At 46.2% G+C, this 24126-nt stretch overlaps 2 protein-coding genes across 3 annotated transcripts in view; both read left to right on the forward strand.

Moving 5' to 3' along the window:
- Nucleotides 1-22134, forward strand: LOC125149240 (zinc finger protein 605). Of its 2 annotated transcripts, none has more exons than XM_047828076.1 (4): nucleotides 1-4180; nucleotides 11151-11271; nucleotides 11499-11588; nucleotides 15289-22134. In XM_047828076.1, exons 1-4 carry the CDS (start codon nucleotides 4166-4168, stop codon nucleotides 17079-17081), a joined length of 2019 nt encoding a protein of 672 aa, XP_047684032.1. In that variant the 5' UTR covers nucleotides 1-4165; the 3' UTR covers nucleotides 17082-22134. The 2 variants fall into 2 exon arrangements, with proteins under 2 accessions (XP_047684032.1, XP_047684031.1); XM_047828075.1 differs by having other exon boundaries at nucleotides 1-2223.
- LOC125149241 (zinc finger protein 84-like) overlaps nucleotides 11499-24126 on the forward strand; it is a 26595-nt gene continuing 13967 nt past the window's right edge. The window contains exon 1 of the mRNA XM_047828077.1: nucleotides 11499-11588. The gene's annotated coding sequence lies outside the window, so the exon portion shown is untranslated. The remainder of the gene's footprint in view (nucleotides 11589-24126) is intronic.

The following is a 24126-nucleotide window of genomic DNA, read 5'->3' on the forward strand; positions in this document are numbered from 1 at the left end:
GGTGGCTGGGGGTTCAGTCATGCAAGGTCTGTTGGACCTCGTGTGTGATCGAGGCCGTCTTTGGTGATTATGGGCCTGTGTGGTTGTGTTTGTGGGTGTGGGTAGTCTCAATGAGTGCTGACCATGCATTGGCTCAGGCAAGACTCTCACAGAGTGACTTCTGTTAAATGACCATATTCTCTTTTGTTCTTTGGTCTTTCTCACCCAACACATCACTTTGTTGGTCAGTGACGGCTCCTTTTACCGAAATATTTCCTCACTTAAACGTTCTCAGCTGGTTCAGCCTCATTGCCCTCCTCTCTGCCCGAACCGCCTTCAGCTCTCTCTAGCTCCAGCCGTTTGAGTGTGGTGCTCCCTGATGGGCATGCTCTTCCCGCAGGCGTCCACAGTGGGTTCCATCCTCTGTTCAGGACTCAGCTAAAAGTCATTTCCAGGATGCCTTTTCTGGCCGTGGGAAGGAGCACCCTCCACCCACCCCTTCCTCTGTCACATTTAAAATTTCCCGTGAGCACTCTTTTAGTCTGACGTTACTTTATTTACTTGTTTTCCATCTTCGAATGCATTTCTTAGAGGACAGGGACCCTGTCTTGGGACCTTAAGTCGTCTCCCCCATGTGTTCAGAACAGGGCCTGGTTGGGAGAGGCATTCAGCAAACTGCTGCTCTCCTGGCCCGTAAACAAGACTGTGCGTGTGTGTGTGAGTGTGTGTGTACATGAGAGTGCTGAATGTACATGTGCGTGTGAGGGCGGGGTGCAGGAGTATGTCGGGATCCTGAAGGAGGAAACGGGAGTTAGTATGGTCGGCACATTCCCTTTTCCAGAGGTGAGAGAAGATGCGTGCATCAACCCCAAAGGGGTCCAAGCTGGACAGAAGCTCCTGGGGCACGTGGGCCTTTGATCTCAGGGACCCCAGGTTCGGATGGCAACAGCTCTCTTTTTTCACTCAGGGCTTCCCAGACTGTTGAGACCCCTAACTGTGTCCGGGAGAGCTTCCTGGGCATCTTGGAAAGAGGCATTTCACCTTTGAATGTTGCTCTCTGCTCTCCTAGAACCTTTTCTCAGAGATTTGCCCTCCAGCCCTGCACTCTTCACACTGGACTAAACAGAGTCCAGTTTCCCTGGGGGGATCTGACTTTTATGTATATACACCACAAGTGGGCAAAACCCCTGTCGTTTTCTCCTTTCCCACTTTTAGGAATTTTTCCTGCTCTGGATGCCCTTGCTCTGCCCTCTACCACTGTTTTGGGTCAATATTCAAAATCCAGCCTGTCTTTCGATTCTTTCTTGACTGCCCCACAAGATCCTCCTTATATTGTTGATGTGGGAACCTCAATATAAGGGAACCTCCTTATATTGTTGATGTCTCCACTTACTGGCCCAAGTCGTCCCTCCATTCTCTTCATCATAAGGTGGGAGACTTTCAAGGCCCTCAGGAGATGATGTCAGAAGCTGATGTACAGGGTCAGGTCAAGGCTAAGATGTGTTCAGATGTTTCTTTTCTCCTGCCTGCTCACTGTCTGCACAGGGCATGGGCTTTGCTGACCAAGCAGCATCTGGTGATGAGAGCAGCTTTGTCTCGTCTGTCTCCAGCCCTTGGCCCAACTTGGGGTGGGTAGTAACTGCCTGGGGCGGGGGTGGGGCTGGTCTGGCCCCACTCTTGTTAGTTGCCCTGGGGCAAAACCTGGCAGTTCGCTAACATCCAAGCATAACTTCCTATCTTCATTTGCAGCAGATTTGTCTTTATGTCCATTGGGACATTGGAGACACCCTCACCTATTCTTTAATAGAACAGTGCCTTTAAATAAAGAGCTCTTGCCCTAAACCTTCCACAGGTACTATATTATCTCTTTGTTCCGTTTATTTGCTGGAAAAGTGCCCACTGACCAGTCCACCGTGTCCAGTCTTCTTAAGTAGCCTGTCAGCCTGTGGAGACCAAGCTGGGAGCACCGGGAGCTTAGGTGCTCGGCAAACACCCTAGACCACAGGTAGAGACCACAAGTGCCAGACAGACCTCTCTTGGCAGGGCTGCTGCGAAAGGTGGGATTTGTCCCTCTTGTCCCCAAGTTTACTGGGTACTGTGATTTTTGAACATTTCCTTTTAGGTGTATTCTTAGGAAGGAAATGACATCTCTTTGTGACCTCATGCTGTGGAGTCCCCGGCTCTGATCTTGTATCTGGTTGAATGTAAGTGACCTGGTCCATGAGCAGTGGAGGAATTCAAAGTGTAAGTATGTGTACACATCAAGATGTAGTATTTTTTGTTTATTATACTTAGCTGAAACCTTGGTTCATTTGTTCCAATAATTCTGCCTGAGATATCTGTTAGGTGGTTTGTGATCTCTTAAAAGGCTTTTAAAATAGTGGTTGTACTCAGTTATCTGGTTATTTGGTCTGTTGGGGAAATAATTAAAACCCAAATCTGCCAACCCCCAAATCTCACAAAAGCAGAAGAAAAAGAAAAGCAGTTAAACTGGAATGCAGTGAGCTTCACAGACAACCTGCTAAAGAGATCGCAAAGGCAGAAAGAAATCTCCCTCTTTTCTCCAGCCAGGCCCGAAGAACCCATGTCCACGTGGTCTCAAGATAAATGATAATGTGTCGCACATGGTTCATGCTACTTACCTGGCACTTGGGGCGGCTGTTTGTGTTAGCCAATCACCTTTATCCAAAGGGAAAATAGACCTCTGTGTTGGTGACAGGACTGCAGCAGGACATCAGCTGCCAAAGTCAGGCACTTGGCCAGGCCCCTGCCCTTCCTGAGATTGGGAAATAGGGGTGTATCTTCCCGATGATTTCAAAGAGATAGCTCCTAGGTCCTTAAGAAAGATGTTTTGGGGTGGGAAGCTGGACGAAGCTTATTTAGCTTTAGAAGAGATTTATACGTATCTCAAAGGAACAGAGAATGTACGGTTGTGGGTTTTCGGAAGTAAATACTTTGCAAAGAGGAGTCGGGAGTCTTTTTCCCTTTTTCTGCATGAGGGAGAATTTTTTTTTTTCTTAGTTTTAGTTTGTATTTGCCTGTACTGGCCTCTGAGCTCATGCATATTCCTCTAGAGTGTTAGCTGCTCTCCTGCACTCTGGGTAATTTGCACTAGGGGAGGGCTGAGGCTGCACCTTTGAAGGGGAGGAGAGGGGAGGGGCGCCAGGGCCGACAACGTGGACCCTGCAGAACACACAGTGCTGTCCCACCACCCCCTCAAGCATCTCCTGCCGTCAAGGGTCGGAGACCCTGAGCAGCAGGTGTGGACAGCGTCCTTGTACGGAGGGCTGTGGGAGGTGACGAAGGGCAGCCCTTGTCATCTCTGCGGCCCCTTCACTCTGCAGGGATTTTGATCTTGGAAGTGTGGCCCGGGCTGTCCCTGCTGGCTTCTGAGGGAAAGGGCAGGCAGTTTTGTCCTGGCGCGCACCGAGAGGCACCACGGGGAAGGTTCCTCACGCCTCCTCGCTGTCGTGGATGTGGCTCCCCCCGCCCCGCCTCAGACCCACACGGGAGCCTTAGTCTTCCCCCAGGGCCTCTCTTCTTACTGTTTCTGTTAGTTTCTCTGATCTAGGCTTTCTTTTCACTGCAGGGCTGGTTTTGGAGTAGAAAGCCAGCACCCCAGGCTGCTTCACCATCTTGGTCTAACAGCCATTTTCCCTTTACCATCCTGCCTAGAGATAAGTTGCATTTTACTCTGTAGCACCTGTGTCCCCGGGAAATACTGCTGCAGATTGAACGAGCCAAGGTTATGTTCCTGAACTTTGTTGACCTCTGCAGAGCATTTGGTGGGGTGACGCTCCTCTGGGGATGTTTGGCCGAACCAGTGAGACGTGTGGCTTTCACGTGGCGTTCTCGGGTGCGGGCCAGGGCTGCAAGTGTGCTGTGTGGCGCAGACCCGGCCCAGATGCAGTCTGGCCCAGTCGAGACTTCCGCCCTGTTTCTTACCCACTAAACCCGATGGGCGTTGTCAGGAAGAGAGATCCGAGATAGGGTCCCGGATTAATGACATCATCTAAAATGAAATTCCACTGCATCTCCAGGGCATGGCTCTGAGGAACAAGATAACTCATGTGAGATAAAAAAGAAGAGGCCTCAGGACTAGGGGTGCATTCTCAGTGTACAGACATTTGACCAGAGGCCTCTCTCCAGAGCATCAGAACAGAGCAGATTTTCCAAGCAGCTGAAAATGATCAAATCACAGGTGAGTTACTTGTTTATTATCTGGCAGTTTTTATATGTAGACATGAGAGGTTTGCAGGAAAGCTCTAAATACATTTGAGTCATAATCAGAAAATACAAACTTGGGAAAGAAGATGTCAGAGAAGAACGAAGTGGATTGTGGAATCATACAAAAGTCTTAAAGTTGAAGCATGGATGTACAAGAAGGTGAGCTGCCCGCTGTCCTCAGATGTTCCCAGAAGTGGAGACAGGAAGGGAAGCGGGAATAGTTACGTGGTCTCCTCTGACGAAAAGCAGACTAGTTACTCAGCAGAAGCAAACCTTGCTGATGATGCAGAGCCCAAAATATTTGGACAGCTATTGATGGGGATGAGAGAGTGGACACAGTCCTAAATAGCAGCCCTATAATAAACATATTTCGCGGTGCTAAGAAATTACAGAGTTCCTCAGTGTGAGCTAAGGGCACAAATTTGAAGGAAAGCTCAGAACAGAGTTTGTTTCAGGACTGAAACAGTGGGCCCCGATACCCATCTTACCTGTGTTCCAGTTTTAGGAAGGAAACCTAAATCATCGGCAGAATTGGCCACTACAGAACTTTCAGATGGTCCCCATATTCTCTCAGTTTGAATTTTGGTACATTTTGGATAGAAATATCTTTGCTTCTGTTGGCAAAAGCTGGGCGTGGGTGTATCTGCCTTTAGCTCTTTTCACTTTCTTGACTCAAGAAATGGAGAGTGTCACGAAGGTTGGGGTACACAGGTCAGAAGTGCAACCCTAGAGGACACGTGTGGTTTTTCTGGAAACAAAGGATTTACGGAGGGTACCTCAAGCAGGGCCGGCCCTCAGTGTGGCTTTCCACTGTGGGCCCTTCTGCCCTGGGTTTCTAGTCAAGTCTGAATAATGTAGTTTAGTCCTTGGCTTTAGAGGAAGTGCTTGGGGCATTTACTTCCAAAGCGCTGTGTCCACGACCCCAGTTTATTAGTCCACTCTGTTAGATGTGGGCAACTTCTGGGGATGCTCTTCCTGGAAAGTACAGGAACTGAGGCTGCCGTCTGCTGTCTCTAGTCAGCCCTGTCGGGAAGGCATCTGTGTTGGCTCAGCAGTCAGTCTAAATCCAGAGAATTTGCCAGAGCTTGGAGAGGCAGCACTGGGAGGTGTGTCTTTTGCTTTTTGTTTTTTCCAGGAGGAGGGGGAAGCTTTTAGGAGCAAGTCCAGAGAACAAACATCATTCATGTACTTCTCTACCCCCATTCTTCCCCGGGTGCTAGGTTGATTTTGTTTTTGTTTTTCTGTTGTATCAGTGTACCCCATTTAGTAATCAAAACTTTATTTATTTTAAATTATTTTTAATTTTTATTCTAGAGAGAGAGCGTGCACAAGCAGGGGAGAGTGACAGAGAGCAGAGAGAGAGAGAAAGGGAGAGCAAGTCCCAAGCAGGCTCCACACTCAATGCAGAGCCCAATGCTGGGACTTGATCCCATGATCATGAGATCCTGACCTAAGCTGAAGTCTGAGCCACCCAGGCACTCCCACAACTTTTTAAAAGCTCATCTGTTTTCGTCCAGACGCTTTGTCTGGAAAGGGTGTATGTAAGAGGTACAGATATTTTTATCTAACTTAACCGGAAAGATGTATCATGTTTAAGAATCAGCTAACAAAACCTCCAGAATTTTCAAAAGATTTTAAAACAGTTTTATATAATCTCACATTCGTCAAATCTTCAGGAAGAGGTCATAGGGGATGGAAGCCTTTTGCTGTGTCCCCCATGGAGCCTGAGGTCTCAGTAACTGTGGAAGATGGGTGTGTCTGTGAAGACAGCCTGGTCTTCACATGGCAGCAAAGAGAAGTGTCCTTTGGGGACTTACTGCACTGAGGCCCCAGGATGCCCATTTGAGCTGTGTAATCTGGGCTGGGGCTATCTTGACCCCTCCCGTCAGTCACATAAGTCTGTCCTTAAGTGTCCACTGAGACAACTGCATGGCTCATCTGGGGCCGTTCTCAGATGTAGTGAATCCAGGGAACCGCAGAAAGGAACAAATGTGGTCTTGTAGTGCCTGGATAGTGTGGCCCAAGTCAGTGGAACCCATGGGGACGCTAAACCAAACTTGAAGAGGGTGTCAGCTGCAGTCAGAGTCCAGTGAAACCCTCTGGCCGGGGCAGAGGGCCCAATGAGAGCTACCTGTCAACGTCGTGGCCCTCGGCACAGGAACTTGTGTCTGGGCAGTTTCTAGCCACGGCCAGCGTGTGGAAGGCCAGACGTGACGTCCAGGCCGTTTCAGCCTCTTCTGATGGCCCGGGCGGCACGTGCACAGGCCCCACTGAGGACGGAATCTGAGTCTCCACGGGCCAGCGTCTTCTGGGTCCTGGTGGCAATCAGTCACATACTCGAGGGCTTTGTGGTGGAGGCAGGTTTGGTCTCCACGTTGGGTTGACGGGGCATGTCTGTTGGTGAGTGTGGGGGCCTTGCTCCTGAGCATCCACACGGGTAACGACAAGCTCACCGGGAGCGTATCCAGATGTCTTGGCCCATGGGAGGGCTCCTCGTGATCAGGACATGTATAAATTAACATGACCAGCATCCTAGTTGGGATTTAGAACAGCTCCAGCCTCCACAGAAATTCCCCGTCTCACCTCCATGCGTCCCTAACCCCAGCAGCAACTCATCTGTTCTCTGTCACTGCAGTTTTGCCTTTTCCAGAATGTCATAGAATGGACTCATTAGTGTATAACCTTTTGCTACTGCCTTTTTTCACTTGTGTCTTCGAGATTCATCGCCCTTGTTTGAATCAGTAGTTGGCTCCTTTTCCTGCTGAGTGCGGTCCCTGGGTCGCACCCCCTTGTACGAACCTGCCAGTTTGCTTACCCTTTCACTTCTGAAGGGCTGCTTGGTTCCTTCCAGATTTTAGCAATTGTGTTCATGTGCATACAGATTTGAACGTAAATCTTGAGGTGAGCAGAAGTTTTGAGTGTCCTTGGGCACGTACCTGGGAGTAGTAAGTCTCTGTTCAACCCCAACACATCTTCCAGAGTCACTGCCCTTTTGGCGTTCCCAACTTCACGGCAGGAGAGCTGTTGCCGTGCATCCTCACTGGCATTTGCCACTTTTCGTGTGGGGTGTTTTGTTTTTGTTTTTGTTTTGTTTTTAGCAATTCTAATAGGTATGTAGTGTCCCATTATAGTTTTAATTTGTATTTCCCTATTGACAAATGATGTTGAACATATTTTCATATGTTTATTTTTTATCTGTACATCTTCTTCAGTTAAGTGCTTGTTAAGATCTTTTGTCTATTTTTTGGTTAGCTGACTTTTTTTTAAATAAGAGGTTTTTTTTTTTTTAAGTTTCTTATTTTAATTTCAGTATAGTTAACAGAGTGTTAGATTCGTTTCAGGTGTACGATACAGCGATTCAGCTGTCCCATATGTCACCTGGCGCTCATCATGAGTGTGCTCTTAATCCCCATCACCTGTTTCCCCCATGCCCCCCTCCCGCCTCCCCTCTGGTGACCATCAGTGTGTTCTCTACAGTTAACAGTGTTTCTTGGTTTGCCTTTCTCTCTCTCTCTCTCTCTCTCTCTCTTTCTCTTTCCTTTGCTCGTTTGTTTTGTTTCTTAAAATCCACATATGAGTGAAATCAGACGGTATTTATCTTTCTCTGACTTAACTTACTTAGCTTTATCCACATTGTTGCAAGCGGAAAGATTTCATTCTTTTGCATGGCTGAATAATATTCCATTGTACGTATACCACGTCTTCTGTATCTTTTCATCTGCTGATGGACACTTGGGCTGCTTCCACATCTTGGCTAGTGTAGATAATGCTGCTATAAACGGGGTGCATGTATCCCTTTGAATTCGTGTTTTTGTATTTTTTGGGTAGATACCCAGTAGTGCAATTACTGGATTGTAGGGTAGCTCTATTTTTAACTTCTCGAGGAACCTCCATACTATCTTCCACAGGGTCTGTACCCATTGGCATTCCCACCAGCAGTGTAAGAGGGTTCCCTTTTCTCTGCACCCTTGCCAACACCTGTTGTTTCTTGTGTTAATTTTAGCCATTCCCTGATTGCATTTCCCTGGTGATGAGTGATGTTGAGCATCTTTTCCTGTGTTGGCCATCCACATGTCTTTGGGAAAATGTCTGTTTATATCTATTGCCCATTTTTAATTGGATTACATTTTGGGGGGTGTTGTGTTGTATCAGTTCTTTATATATTTTGGATACTAACCATTTATTAGATATGTCATTTGCAAATATCTTCTCTTATTCTGCTGGTTGCCTTTTACCTTTGTTGATGGTTTCCTTTACTGTGCAGAAGGTTTTTTATCTTGATGAGGTCCCAGTAGTTCGTTTTTGCTTTTATTTCCCTTGTTTCAAGAGACACCCATTTTTTGGGGCGCCTGGGTGGCACAGTCGGTTAAGCGTCCGACTTCAGCCAGGTCACGATCTTGCGGTCCGTGAGTTTGAGCCCCGCGTCAGGCTCTGGGCTGATGGCCCGGAGCCTGGAGCCTGTTTCCGATTCTGTGTCTCCCTCTCTCTCTGCCCCTCCCCCGTTCATGCTCTGTCTCTCTCTGTCCCAAAAATAAATAAACGTTGAAAAAAAAAATAAAAAAAAAAAAAGAGACACCCATTTTTAATTGTATTTTCTTATTGTTGAGTTTCACGAATTATTTATTCTGAATACACACGCTCTGTCAGATAAGTGGTTTTCAAATATTTTGTCATAGTCTGTGCCTTGTCTTAACAGCGTCTTTCATATAGGAAAAAATTTCAATTTTGAAAAAGTCCATTTCGTTGATTTTTTTCTTAAGTTGACCATGCATTCAGTATTGTACCTAAAATCTCATTGCCAAGGAGCGCCTGGGTGGTTCAGTAAGTTAAGTGTCCAGCTCTTGGTTTTGGCTCAGGTCATGATCTTGTGCTTCGTGAAATTGAGCTCCACATTGGGCTCTGCTCTGACAGTGCAGAGTCTGCTTGGGATTCTCTCTCTGTCCCTACCCGGTTCACATGCTCTTTCTCTCTCAAAATAAACTGGAAAAAAAAATTTTTTTTTTAATGTTTATTTATTTTTGAATGACAGAGAGAGAGAGCACGAGCAAGGGAAGGGCAGAAAGAGAGGGAGACACAGAATCTGAAGCAGGCTCCAGGCTCTGAACTGTCAGCGCAGAGCCTTACGTAGGACTCAAACTCATGGACTGTGAGATCATGCTATGAGCCAAAGTTGGACAGTTAACCGACTGAGCCACCCAGGTGTCCCTCCCCGCCCCCCCCCCATTCTTATTTTAATCTCATTGCCAAACCGAAGATCACACGGGTTATTTCCTAGAGCTTTATGATTTTTTCCCCCCATTTAGGCCTGTGATCCATTTTGAATTCATTTTTATATGGTATGAGGTATGTGTTGAGGTTTATTCTTTTGCTTATGGGTTCTAGCATCGTTTGTTGAAAAAACTCCTTTCTTCATGGCATTCATTTTGTAAGAAATGAACCGAGCATGTTTAGGGGGGTCTATTTTTAGGCTCTCTGTTCTGGTTCATTCAACTTTTGTCTAATACTACCATTGTCTTCATCACTGGGGCATTATGGGAAGTCTTAAACTCAGATAACGTGAATCCGGCAACATTGTTGTTCTTCCACATCGTTTCGTTTTTGTTATTGTAGTTCCTTTGCCTTTTGTCCCAAAACCCTGTATCTACTTGTTTCATGACCTTTGTAACACCTTATTTCCTGGCCTGAAAAGACCAAAAAGTATTTAAGAACATGGTTTTTGTTCTACTCATATTTATATTTCTAACACTTTTTCTGGTTTGGGGAGCCTTAATGCTCAAAACATGTGTTCAAGAAGATATGTGAAGGAGCCAGTTAATTGTTACTACTTGGGTGCAAAACCACCTGGAGGGAGAAGAGTGTTTTAAATATGTAGATAATGCGGGGGGGCAGGGGGGACACCTAGCTGGCTCGGTGGATTAAACGTCTGACTTCAGCTCAGGTCACGATCTCACGGTTGGTGGGTTCAAGACCCACGTCAGGCTCTGTGCTGACAGCTCAGAGCCTGGAGCCTGCTTCGGATTCTGAGTCTCCCTCTCTCTCTCTGCCCCTGCCCTGCTCATGCTCTGTCTCTCTCTCTCAAAATAAACAAATATTAAAATAATGATAATAATAAATATGTAGGTTCGGTTTGGGTTTTGACAGTAACCAAAAAACATTACTGTCGTTTTGCACATAGAGGCCAGGCTTGCTGAGGGTCTAACACCGCATGGGCCTCAGCTAAGAATTGTTCCCAAATACCCAGTGGTACCTTCTTTGAGAAGCACAGTGACTTTAAATACAACCTGTTCCAAATTCTTTTGTAATGGATCGATGGATGGATAGACAAGTAAATTCATAATGATAAATATTTTAGCATTTTGTCTCTCTCTCAAAGTATAGTGCACGGTTAGGATATTATGTTCGTTCTCGATTGCCGGGTAACAAGTTACCACAACCTCCGTGGCTAATAACATCAACATTTATCTCACAGTTTCTCTGGGTTAGAAATTTGCCAGCTGCGCTCACATTTGGTTCCCAGTCGGGGTCTCCTACAAGCCTGTGCTCAAGAGGTTAGGAAGGGCTGAGGTCCTTTCAGAGTGCAACAGGGAGGTACTCCCCTTCCAAGCTCATTCACGTGGGAGTGGGCAGGCCTCAGTGCCTGGCCACATGGGCTTCTCCACAGGCCTGCCTCAAGGCACGGCAGCTGGATTCCCCCTGAGAGCAAGGAGGGTTCCCCAGATGGAAGTGACCTTCCTTTGTGACCTGATCTCAGCAGTGACATCCCATCATTATTGTGTTCAGCGGAGGTGAGCCTGTAAGTGCAGCCCACACTCAGGAGGGAAGTGTGACACACACGCACCAGGACCGGGAGCTAGGGGTCCCTGCGGCTGCCTGGCACCGTGGAGAAGAAAGCATGTATTCTGCATGGAGCCCATTCAGGTTTAACAGCAAATCCGCTTTTCTAGATCTCATTTGAGGATGTGGCTGTGGACTTCACGTTGGAGGAGTGGCGGCTACTTAATCCTACGCAGAAGAACTTGTACAGAGACGTGATGCTGGAGAACTATAGCAACCTAGTGTTCTTGGGTAAGAGTGTTCTTGTGGAAACAGCGTGAGTCTGGTAACTGTGGCACCTGGAAGATGTTTACTAATGTTGGATTTGAGTTACAGATTTCAAGGATCACTTGATACGCAATCACAAGATTTTGGTTCACTTGGTTTATTTTCTAGCCTTCGTGGTAAATATTCTTCATGTTTAAGAGTCCGTCAGCCCAAGCAGTTGGGTCCAAGTTGTCTGTTTTTCTAATTAACAGGTTATCAAATTATCAAGCCTCATGGGATTTTCAAGCTGGAGAAGGAAGAGCCATGGATAATAGATGAAGTTCTAAGTCAGAACTTTTCAGGTGAGAGGTAATCAGGTGTGTGACACACAGTGAAAGTTTAATAAGGTTTTTGATGTCAGGTTATAATGTTTTGAAAAGTTAGTTTGAAATGTTATTTATAAAACTGGTTGAAATTCCTAAATCTTTAGAGTTGGCTCAGGACTGGTGCCCTGAGTCCCTTCTGGGTTTTCATGTGCTCTCTGTCCCGGTCTCCACATCAGGATGTGTCCTTTTTGCACAGAGCTGATAGCGGCACGTACCCCCTTTCCTATACAGCAGCATAAGTTGGGGGCTAGCACTTAGGGCCTTGCTTTTGGGCTGGGCTCTTCTTCCCAGCTCCTCGGTCTCCTTTCCCTTCTCTCCCGCACTTCTAGCCTGCAGGGCTAGGCTTCTTTACTCATAACTCCTTATGAATTCATACATTTTTCCTGTTAAAGGAACACTGAGTCAGTCCCTCTAATTTGTCCCTCTGATTGGTCAGATTTCTGTTTTAAACCCAGAGAGAGCAGACAGTGAATCTAAGGATACAGAATGAAAAGCTAACACCGTGAACCTGCTCAGGGGGCTCTGCCTCTTTCCCTGTTCTGTGCAGACTGACCCTGTGCGGTCAGCTCCGTGGTGCTTTTTGGTGCCTTTGAGGTTCGTCTTCTCCAAGCTCCTCGTTCAACCCATCGTCTGCTGGGCTCAAGACCCCCATGTGCCATGTGATCTTTTAACTACATGTATATTGAAGAACTCATGGTATAGCAGCATTTTATTCAGTTTTGGTTTGTATTTTCTTGGCCCAGAATTCAGGGTCAGCTGCATTAGAACTAGTTTCTTCCTCCACGCATTTCATACATTTTTCTCTGCACGTGGGCCATTGATTATCATACCTTTTCCTCACGTAGACAGTGTCCCTCTCTTCAGGTGGCCCCTTTTTTACCTCCAGAGACTATAGACTCCCAGCCTTTCTGAAGTCTCTGCCCACTTAGTATTGTATTGTAGGAATCTTGGCCCTGGTCAGACGTTATCTGGAATTTTTAAACAATTAGATCTTACAGGTTTTTTTCCCCACGTAGAAAGATGGCAAATAACGTATTCTTCTCTGTTGTCTGTAGGATTTATGGTGTGTACTGATTAAATGTTTCATTAATTGACTGTTATGGGGCCAGGTAAGGCAGGACCTTTCTTGTTTATCAAATATTTCTTTAGTGCCAAGGTTTTCATCTAAGCAAGTGTCTCTGCTCACCTTAAGAAATATTTCAAATTATGGATCTCTGGGTACCCTTCACATGGATTATTAGGTCTGGGTATATGTAGCTTAGAAGCCACCACCTGTGAAGATAGATTTTATGTTCATCTACTAGTTTAGAACAGCTGCTGTTATGAAGAATGAGAGGAATTGAGAGAAGTAGCCATGAAATAGCCTCACAGGACCAGAGAATTTTAATATAGAAGACAATGCAAAACTGTATTTATTCAATAGTTCAGTATCAAACACGAAGCATTTGTATTAAAATGCAAAGTTAATGATCAAGATTAATGGCACGGAAGGGCACTGCTTTAGAAGTCCAGTTATGGGGCGCCTGGGTGGCTCAGTCGGTTAAGCGTCCAACTTCAGCTCAGGTCATGATCTCGCGGTCCGTGAGTTCAAGCCCCGCATCGGGCTCTGTGCTGACCGCTCAGAGCCTGGAGCCTGTTTCGGATTCTGTGTCTCCCTCTCTCTCTGACCCTCCCCCGTTCATGCTCTGTCTCTCTCTGTCTCAAAAATAAATAAATGTTAAAAAAAAATAAAAAAGAAGTCCAGTTATGAGTGAACAGTACTGATCCTGCGTGCATTGAGCACTTGCTGTGTGCTGTGTCGTGGGGATACAGCAGTGAAAAATAGTGAGCCTTTTCCCTTCCCCCAGGGTTTACATTCCCGTGGGGGACACAGAAGTAAGGTGATTACCTGTTTGGTGAGAGCCAGGAAGGAAATAAACAGGGTATCGTTAGTATGCTCTTGAAATGATGTTTACGCTTAAATGAGCCAGGCTTGCTGAAAGCTGGGAAAAGCGTGTCAAATAAAACAGCAAATGAAAAGGTCCTAAGGCAGAAAAGGCCTTTGGGATGGAAGGGATGGGAAGGCATTCACTGTGGCTGAGCAGTAGTGAGAAAGAGCCTGTGAGCGAAGTCAGAAAGGTTGGAAGAGACCAGGACATGCAAGGGCACGTGAGTCAGGATGAAAGCTTGTATTTACCACAGGGTTTTTAAGCAAAGGGGTAAAAAGCCTGATCACCTTTTCTTTTTTCCTTTCTTTAAGTTTATTTATTTTTGAGAGAGAGAGAGACAGAGCATGAGTCGGGGAGGGGCAGAGAGAGAGGGAGATACAGAATCCAAAGCAGGCTTCAGGCTCCCAGCTGTCAGCACAGAACCCGACACAGCTCGAACCCACAATCCGTGAGATCATGGCCTGAGCCGAAGTCGGACGCTTAACCGACTGAGCCACCCAGGTGTCCCTACTCTTTCTTTTTTTTTCAACGTTTATTTATTTATTTTGGGACAGAGAGAGACAGAGCATGAACGGGGAAGGGGCAGAGAGAGAGGGAGACACAGAATCGGAAACAGGCTCCAGGCTCTGAGCCATCAGCCCAGAGCCCGACGCGGGGCTCGAACCCACGGACCGTGAGATCGTGACCTGGCTGAAGTCGGACGCTTAACCGACTGCGCCACCCAGGCGCCCCTTCTTTCTTTTTTTTTAATGTTTGTTTATTTTTGAGAGAGAGAAAGAGACAGTGTGAGTGGGGGAGGGGCAGAGAGAGAGGGAGACACAGAATCCCAAGCAGGCGCCAGGCTCCGAGCCGTTAGCACAGAGCCCGACACAGGGCTCGAACCCACAGACTGTGAGATCATGACCTGAGCTGAAGTTGGAACGTTTAATCGACTGAGCCACTCAGTGAATAGTATTAATACGTCCACTCACTCAACCTCAAAACACTGAATCCTTTTATTCTCCACACCAGCAGCTCTAGTTGGTCCTTGTTCGGACATTCTGATATGTCTGAGGATTAGATTAGGCTCTACCTCCCCAACCCCCTTCCCTCCAAAAAATCCTGCAGAAGAGAAGTAGCTGCCTTGTATTTGAAGTCTTGGCAGATCTTTTATCTTTCAGGGTATATTGGGAATATTACCTCACCATCGCTAATAAATGATATCATAAAGCAAACAAACATTCATTTAAAAATAATCCAATAAGTGGTCGTGTTGTAGAAATCACAAACAATTGTACTTGGTGAAAAAAAGCCTGTCCTAATGTTAAAAGAATTCTTGTGGTTTGGAATAATTTTCATTGATAGGATTACATGTAGATTCATTACGTAGATTATATACATTCAGTTAAAATGTCAAAAATCCTAAATAAAAGTGTTGATGCTGAGCTCTGGAGAACTCTTTGATAACCCCAAGATATAGTTTCAGTGATGGTGAAGTTAGTGATATCAGTGATTCAGGTGATGGTCTTGAATGAGAATGTTCTTTAAATGTAACGCTAGTACAGGAACCTACTGTTTCTCATGTTTAAATTCCAGTTTGTTAACATACAGTGTGTGTGAACATTTTTCATGTCCCATAAGGAGAGATTGTATTTGGGAGATTTTTTTTTTTTTTAAACTGGAATCCTAGGCTCCATTTCAGAAGTTTTGTTCAATAAGCATAATCATTGGGGGATTTACACAGTATGATTCATTTTTTTCCTTTTTAGAAGTCTGGCTAGATAACAATCTCAAAATGTGGCACCAGGATAATCAAGACGAGCTTAGAAGTATGGAGAGAGGCGATGAATGTGATGTTTTTAGGAAAATATTTCATTCAAGCATTAACTTTGTTCATTTAGCAATGAGACCCCATAAATGTGGCACAGGTGAAAAACATTTGAAACATCGTTTTGAGTTTCTTATTTCAAAAAATAACCTTGGAAGAAAGAAACTTGATGAGCTCAGTAAGAAATTTTTATTCTACATCAAACCTGATAGAACCCATGGTGGAATAAAATACTGTGATTGCAATACATGTAGAAAGGCCAGCAGTAGAGAGTCGTGGCTCATTGCAGACCATATTACACATACTGGAGTCTATTTATGCATGGAGTGTGGCAGAGTTTTTAATAAGAAGTCACAGCTTATTATACATCAGAGGACTCATACAGGAGAGAAGCCCTATGGATGCAGCGAATGTGGAAAAGCCTTCTCACAGAAGTCATTGCTCACTATTCATCAAAGGACTCATTCAGGAGAAAAACCATACGGGTGTGGTGAGTGTCAGAAGGCTTTCAGTAGGAAGTCATTACTCATTTTACATCAGAGAACTCATACGGGAGAGAAGCCCTACGGATGCAGCGAATGTGGAAAAGCTTTCAGCAGGAAGTCACAGCTCAAAAGACATCAGAGGACGCATACTGTCGAGAAACCATTTGGCTGCAGTGACTGTGGGAAAGCTTTCTCCCAGAAATTAAAGCTCATTACACATCAGAGAACACATACAGGAGAGAAACCCTATAAATGTGGTGATTGTGGGAAAGCCTTCTTTTGGAAGTCCCAGCTCATCACTCATCAGAGGACTCATACGGGGAAGAAACCGTATGCATGTAATGAGTGTACCAAAGCCTTCAGCAGGAACTCACTCCTCATTAGGCATCAGAGGATCCACACAGGAGAGAAACCCTACGAATGCAGGGAGTGTGGCGAAGCCTTTGTCCGAAAACCACAGCTCGTGAAGCATCAAGTAACTCATACAGGAGAGAAGAACTATCAGTGCAGTGACTGTGAAGAAGCATTCTTTAAGAAGTCAGAGCTAATCAGACATCAAAAAACCCATTTAGGGGAGAAACCCTATGGATGTGTTGAATGTGGAAAAACCTTCTTTGGGAAGTCACAGCTCCTGACGCATCAGAGAACTCACACTGGAGAGAAGCCTTATGAGTGCAGTGAGTGTGGGAGAGCCTTCACCCAGAAGTCAAGCCTGATATCACATCAGAGGACGCACACAGGAGAGAAGCCCTATGAGTGCAGGGACTGTGGGAAAACCTTCAGCGAGAAGTCAAGCCTTGTTCATCATCAGAGAACCCATACTGGAGAAAAACCCTTTGAATGTAGCGAGTGCAGGAAAGCTTTTGCCTGGAAGCCACAGCTTCTAAGGCACCAGAGAATTCATACAGGGGAGAAACCTTACGAGTGCAGTGAATGTGGGAAAGCCTTTGTTCAGAAAGTGCAGCTCATTAAGCATCAAAGAAATCACACAGGAGAGAAAACCTATGGGTGCAGTGAGTGTGCGAAAGCTTTCTTTGAGAAGGCACAGCTCATTATACATCAGAGAATTCACACAGGAGAAAGACCCTATAAATGTAGTGAATGTGGGAAGTCTTTCACTAGAAAGTCACACCTTATGAGGCATCAGAGAATTCACACAGGAGATAAATACTATGGATGCAGTGAGTGTGGGACTGCCTTCAGCAGGAAGTCACAGCTCATGGCTCATCAGAGGACTCATGTAATCTAGAAACCGCATGAGTGCCGTGAATATGGGAAATCTGTCAGACTGATAGGAGAAATCCTGTCGGTGCACTGAGAATGCAGGTCCCACCCAGCAGAGTTCAGAAAGGAGGGAGGTATTTTTACGTAGACAGCGTAAGAGCCTTCTCCTGAAACACACAGCTTATTACACGTTAATGACTTGTTGGTGTGGAAGTCTTATCAGTATCCTAGTAGTGCAGAACCTGGTAGTCAGGAGTGACAGCTTCTCATCAGAGGACCTAAACATGAGGAGAAACTCAGTCGTTGTAAAAATTGAGTGGGGGGTTTCGTCAATAAGGATAATTCGTGGTACACTAGAGAAGACATATGCAAAGGAAATACTGAGCATCTTGAATTAGAGATTTCAGTATGAAGGAGAAGTCCTAATAGTTTGGAAGAATTCTGGTAAGCATGATTCTATCGAAATAATCCTATAGAGTTGTGTTGTATATAAGTTACAAAAGTAGTTAATTTTAAGTGGTAGCTGTGTTTTAAGTGTGAAGTTATGCTTTCTGCTGTGGTGATGCGGCAAGGGCCAGATTAATCCCCTGCCTTGAACAGCTAGAAACTGTAAAATGTATATGAAATAACGGTTTCGAGACCTATGACAGGCGGAAGTGTGTGATCCCTGGCAGAAGGTGTAGAGAGTGAGGTGAGCCCATAAGAGCCCAGCCTGGTGCCTGGTGCCAGTTCCCAGGCTGCAGATCAGGGAAAGGAACAAATGTGGTCTTGCTGAATCAAAGAGAATTGCTGAATTGGCATTTGGGGAGGCCAGAGTAGCTAGAGTTTGCAGGGAGTTGTACTGGAGAGGAGGGAGCTTCCCAGAGAGAGGGCTGCAGAAATCTACAAGGAGGCCGCTTAGTCTTTTGGCTTAGTACTGATTTGCACATGTGTGACCAGAAATTTCCTGAGTCCAGGAAAAGTGCTGGAAAGCAGTCCGCCAGACAGTTCCCAGAAATCAATGTAGGGCTGGGAATAAAATTCCCACCACCTGAAATGGCAACGACTTCTAACACATGGGGCATCAGGTAGGATTCCCAGCAGAGTATTATCTTGGTAGTGAAGTAATTAATCCTAGATCGAAAGCTAGTCTGGACCCACAATGTCTGGCATCCAAAAACATAGCTGGCATACACAGAAGCCATGAGAATACGACTTGTAACCAGGAGAAAAATCAGTCACTAGAAAGATACAGAAAAAATGGAAGCAGTTGACATTAAATAAGGATATTCAAATAGCTTTTATAGATGTACGGGAAAACAGGAATGTGACAGATGAATTGGAAGATGTATTTTTAAAAGCCTGAGTGGAACTTCTCAGGATGAAAACAACAATATCTGAAAATTAAAACAAAACAACAACTTTGGATGGAATTAGGAGCAGATTAGACATAGAAGATCAATGAACTTGAGTGAAAATAAAAACTGTCCAACTGATGGACACAGGAAAAAAAAGACTCGAAGAAAAGACAATAGGGAGTTGGTTACAGCGAGGCACGTGTATGCGCATGGAGTCCTAGAAGGACAGGGCAGAGAAGAGGCCTAAGAAAGTATTTGAGTAAATAACAGATGAAATTTTTACACATATGATGAAAAATGTAACTCCACATACTCAAGAAGTTCAAAGAACCTCAAGATCATGAAGAAAGTCCTGCTGATGGACATCATAGTCAAAAGGATAAAACCCAATGATAAAGAGAACAGTTGTAAAGCACCCGGAGAAAGACAGGATACTTGCACAGAACAGAGGACCACACACACTTGTGGTCAGAAACTACTCGAGCTGGAACACAACGGAGTGAGGGACAGACAACTTTACATAAAACCCCCACCACCTGCCGTTTGTCGATTTCCCATCAAAAACATCTTTCAAAAATGATAGCAAAAAAAAAAAAAAAGTTTCTCAGAGAAACAAAATGAAAGAGACTTTATCTATAGACCTTATTTGAGGAAACACTAAAGCAAGTTTTGGTGCGGCAAGAAAATCCTAGGTGGAGATGAGGATCTACAGGAAGAAAAGAGGAGCTCTGGAAGTGGTGAATATGTGGGTAAATATAAAAGATCTCTTTCCTCATTTAAGAGTCTTTTAAAATGGTAATTGACTGCTTAAAGCCAAATAATGTATTGTGGGTTATGATGTCTTTAGAAGTAAAGCGTATCTCAACGACAACACTTAAGTGTGAATCTTCAGAACTAGTTAAATAGACTGCATCCTCTGAGTCAGAAACCTGCTTCCCCAGGGCTCAGGGCAACTTGTGTGTGTAGCAGCCACACAGTAGAATGGCACATGTGACGGACGTGTGTATGTGCTGCTCGTTCTCCACATCCCCCCCCCCCCTCCCCGGCTCTGCACCCCCAGGGGCTGTCCCCTAGGGACGGCCTCACCAGGGATTGTGCTTAGGTTTGAACACGGGAGGTACTCAGTCAGCGGGCGGGAGGAGAGAGGTTGGAACACTTAACCCCACGCCCCTGCCTGGACCTCGGTGTGAGTGGTGGGTGTGAGTGGTGTCTGTGCCCGAAGGGCTGCAGCACACCCTCCCCCCCTCCCCCTGCTGCCCTCCTGGGGCCATAGACCGTTTTTCAGTTAACGCTTCCTTCTCCTTGCTCTTCACAATTTGGGGTGTTAACTATTTCTGGGTGCTTACCTACCTCTGGTTGGTTTGGGTTTCCTTAATTCAGAACACATACCTGGACATGGTTCCTCTAGTGAATGTTCTTAGGTTAATATTTTGCGTGTAGCACTTGTTTTCTGTGCCAGGTGTTAAACGAGCATTTAACACAATTCTGAGAATCAGTTACTGGGACAGAATCAGTTACTGGGACATGTGCCTCGTCGGGCATAGACTGACATCTGTCAAGACTTCCCACACTAAATATCAGTATTTTCTCTCTGTTTTTAACCAATTCAGTAGAAATTATAACAAGTAACAAAATTCTTTGTGTTTTTTTGTTTTGCTTCAAATCTAAATGGCTCCATAGGTTGTTGTCTGCTACATACCCAGTGGTCTTGCACTTACACTAACTCTTGAAACCAAAACATTTATGAAGTCTTATGCTACCTCTCGATTAGCCAAGCAATTTACAACAAAAAGAAAAAAAAATGTCATTTATGTTCAATACGTATGGACAAGGAAAAAGTTTCTGAGTAAGGCAGAAGGGAATGATGCTTCATACTTCCTAGCTTGTCATTTAGGAACACTGTGCTGTGCAGTTAAAATGTCCTCATTCCATAGTCTGTTGCTTTTTATTACATATAATCTATGTAATCTGTAACCCCCACACAAGACTTCCATGTCAGTGGGTCAGCATTACTACAATCACTTCAGGGGCCCCACCCCAGTAATAAGTTAGGATGAAATAAACCACCAAAGAGGCCCAACATAGCAGCACCGTCCTGTCATTTGTCGAATACATCTTAAGACTTCATTTCACCTTTCTGTACCCTCTCTCACCTAGTCTGGTAACCACTTTTGAAGGGAAGTATTGCATCAGGCTGCACAGCTGTATTTTCTTTTTCTTTTTTTAATTTTTTTAATGTTTATTTCTGAGAGAGAGACAAAGCATGAGTGGGGAGAGGCAAAGAGAGAGGGAGACACAGAATCCGAAGCAGGCTCCAGGCTCCGAGCTGTCAGCACAGAGCCCGACACAGGGCTCGAACCCACAAGCCGTGACATCATGACCTGAGCCGAAGTCGGACGCTCAACTGACTGAGCCACCCAGGCACCCCTGTATTTTCTCTCCCATTTGTGTTTGCATTTCGATCTGCATTTTGAAGAAGCTTTTCACGGAGGTGTTCCTTTTGGTACAACCCCAACGGCACCATTCACAGTGTAGTCTGTGCCAGTAAACTTGTGTATAACTCTGATCCTGTCTTTAAGGAATTAGCTAGTAAATGTAATAAATATTTCAAGGCTTGGGCACAACTGGACTAGCACTGTGACAGTCAGCTGTGGCAGTGTCTGCAACAGTGCCGTGTGCCCTCTAGGTGGCAGCACATAAGCCTAACAGCTTTTCCCTCCCCACCCCTTTGTCATGCTGAAGGGTCAGGCCACACTCACTCTCCTTATCTTAGAAAACTTCATCTCATCATGTCTGTCTGCAGCATAGACACAGGCAGTGTAAGTTCTTGTGACCAGCTCACAAGCATGATCAGTAGCTAAGTTACGAGGCGCCTCCCAGCGTGGCTCACCCCACCTGTGGACTTGGTGGTGCCATCTGGTAACTTTATTTTCTTTGGGGGTCTTTGTAACTTAGGTCACAGTGACTACTCATTGAATCCAGGTAGTCTGGACATCTTGCCATTGAGCCTATTCCTTTCAGATGCTAAGATTAAATAAACCTGGGAACACCAACTTTATTGCATAACTAAGTCATTATACATAGATATTTTACAACACCTAAATCGTTAAAAGTGCCCAACAAATAGTGTAGCTATAGAAGCAGCCACTGGTAAGATAAGAGAGAAATACAAATGAAGTGACATTTGTAATTAGATTCTCATTTAAAGCATTGCTATGATTCCTAGGATTAAAATTATTTACAAAAAACCCACATCAAGCTGAGATTCCCAAGAAGATGGGGAAGCAGATTAACTTCTAGCATTTGTTAGAGAACGGTTATGTTAAGGAAGCATATTAAACTACCACTGCAGCCATTGGAATGGCTGTGTGGCTTTATCTCCAAACCATGGTGGCCACAGGGCCGCTCTAAGTGCATGAACAAGTCATATATACTTATTCTGTTGTATGTGTTTGTACAGAGCAGAATGTGTCAGGCAATGACATCTGAGATCTGGGCCAGCTGTGCCTCACACACAAGGACAGGGCAGACAGCTAATGAACAAGGTCAGCTGTTGTCCCTTTGGTGAGAAGCAGTCTGTAAGTTGCTGGCATGTGTTTCCACTGCCTGCTGCACCTGGAGAGCAAAGGCGCCTGTGGGAGCTGTGGGAGCTCAGACTGGTGCACACACATCTCTCTGCTGTGCTTGAAAAGAAAATCTCTGTACCTGTATGTTTACTGAGTAAACTGTTGAATGAATTAATATGTGTGAGCGTGATCATTGGGAACAATGAACTCTAGCTTCCATTCAACTAGGTAACCCAAACCAAATCTGAGCTGTCGCCAGTTTCCAACATGTTTATCATTCAAATACTCCTGAAACATCAAGAGACCAGCTCTCGTTTACTTGTCGGCAGTGTTAAGAGTTAATGCTCTGCCCAGCCCTTGGCTCACCTCGCTTTTTCCCCCCCATGCTAAACTGGGGGCTCCCGTAATCCTTCGAATCTTAAAAAGAGTAGGATACTTACAGTTTAGTGAGCACAACTTCTAAAAAGAGATGAGGCACACTGTAAAAAGATTTACTCACATCTACCCTGTGCTTTCTGTGTCAGATATCACCTGATCCGAATCCCCACGAAACCACAAAGTGCAGGACCAGACCTGGATTCCACACCCCAATGTCCAGTGCTCAGCCCATGGGAGACGCACTTGTCCTTGGATTCCTTTATGGTCTTTTCCCCAACGGTTTAATTTAATTAATTGATTTTATTTTTATTTTTGAGCGAGAGTGTGAGCGGGGGAGAGCAAGAGAGGGAGAAGAATTCCAAGCATGTTCTGCGCTGACAGCAGTGAGCCCCATGCAGGGATCCAACTCACCAACTGTGAGATCATGACCTGAGCTGAACTCCGTCAGACACTCAAGGGACTGAGCCACCCAGGCACCTTTTTTTTTTTTTTTTTTTTAAGATTTTAGTTGTTTTTTAATTTTGAGAGAGCGCACGCACTCATGCGCAAGCAGGGGACGGGCAGAGGGAGAGAATCCCAAGCAGGTTCCACGCTCAGTGCAGAGCCCAATGTGGGGCTTGATCTCAGGGCCCTGGGGTCATGACCTGAGCTGGTATCAAGAGCAGAAGGCTTAATGGACTGAGCCCCAGGCGCCCTTTAATATTATATTTTTACTCTCTACACCGAAGTGGGGCTCAACCCACAACCCTGAGATCCGGAGTGGCATGTTCCACCGACTGAGCCAGCTGGGCACCCCAGACTGCTTTCCGGTCTGAAGTCCTCCGAGCACAATCAGGCCCCTACTTTCATTAGTACCGGAGTTTGTTAAGTTGCGTGCTTCTCCCTGACTGAAAGGCTCTCCTATGGAAGGAACGAGAAACCACCAACTCCCGCATTTGTTCACCAGCGCGTGTCCACTCGGCCGGCGCCCTGCAACCAGGCAACTGGTGAAAAGCCCTGGGAGTTTATCTGGCCAGGCGCGCCGCGGAGCCCTCTGGAAGATGTAGTTCTGAGGCGAGCGGCACTCTGGGAAATGTAGTGCTGCGCGCACGCTTCCGCGGTGGGCCGGGCGAACCTTGGTACTACTGGCCGGAGGGGGAGGCCGTGTGGGGAGCGGGCGGGCTGCGGGGCTGGGGCGGCCTCGGTGTCCGCGCGGGCCCCGCGGTGCCCCCGGTGCGCGTTCTGCGGGTCAGGGCAGCGTGTGGGGCCAGTGGGGTCTGGGGCGGCGGGGCAGAGCGGGCCGGTCAGGCGGGATCGGAGCAGGGGACTCCGGGGATGGGTGACTGGGCCTGCGCGGAGGGCGCTGGAGGGAGCGGGGCTGAGAGCGGCTGGGGGCCGACGCCTGCTGAAGGGGCCGTGGGGCTCGGTGACGGGTAGAGAGGTGAGTGAGCGGGGGCCTGTCCGGCCGAGTGTGGGGGCGGGGGCGGGGCTGGCGGGGTGCGTGGGGCGAGGGGTGGTTGTGGACCCGTTAGGGCGGCGTTCGGGGGTCTGCAGAAAGTGGTGGGACAGAATTAGAGATTTAAAGCATTTGTGCCATAACGTCACCTTCGGGGAGTGAAAGATGGGGCCGCAGGCCTGAGCTGGTCTCAAGGTGTCAGTGATGTGGGCTGGGGCGCCTTCGGGGTGTCAGTGATGGGGGCAGCTGTGGAGTGCAGAAATCGGGTGCCTGGTGGGGTTAGTGAAGGGCAAATAGAATTTGCTGATTGGAGGGAGCGTGAAGTTGAATGTTTTCGGGGTGATAGATTGGGGT

This window comes from Prionailurus viverrinus, chromosome D3, assembly GCF_022837055.1.
Source record: "Prionailurus viverrinus isolate Anna chromosome D3, UM_Priviv_1.0, whole genome shotgun sequence".
Classification (NCBI taxonomy): Eukaryota; Metazoa; Chordata; class Mammalia; order Carnivora; family Felidae; genus Prionailurus; species Prionailurus viverrinus.

Coding starts and splice junctions, on each gene's coding strand:
- LOC125149240 (XM_047828075.1), top strand. CDS start 2,200: ATGAGCAGTGGAGGAATTCAAAGT. Junction 11,272..11,498: donor TAGCAACCTAGTGTTCTTGG/GTAAGAGTGTTC, acceptor TCTAATTAACAG/GTTATCAAATTATCAAGCCT. Junction 11,589..15,288: donor TCTAAGTCAGAACTTTTCAG/GTGAGAGGTAAT, acceptor TTTCCTTTTTAG/AAGTCTGGCTAGATAACAAT.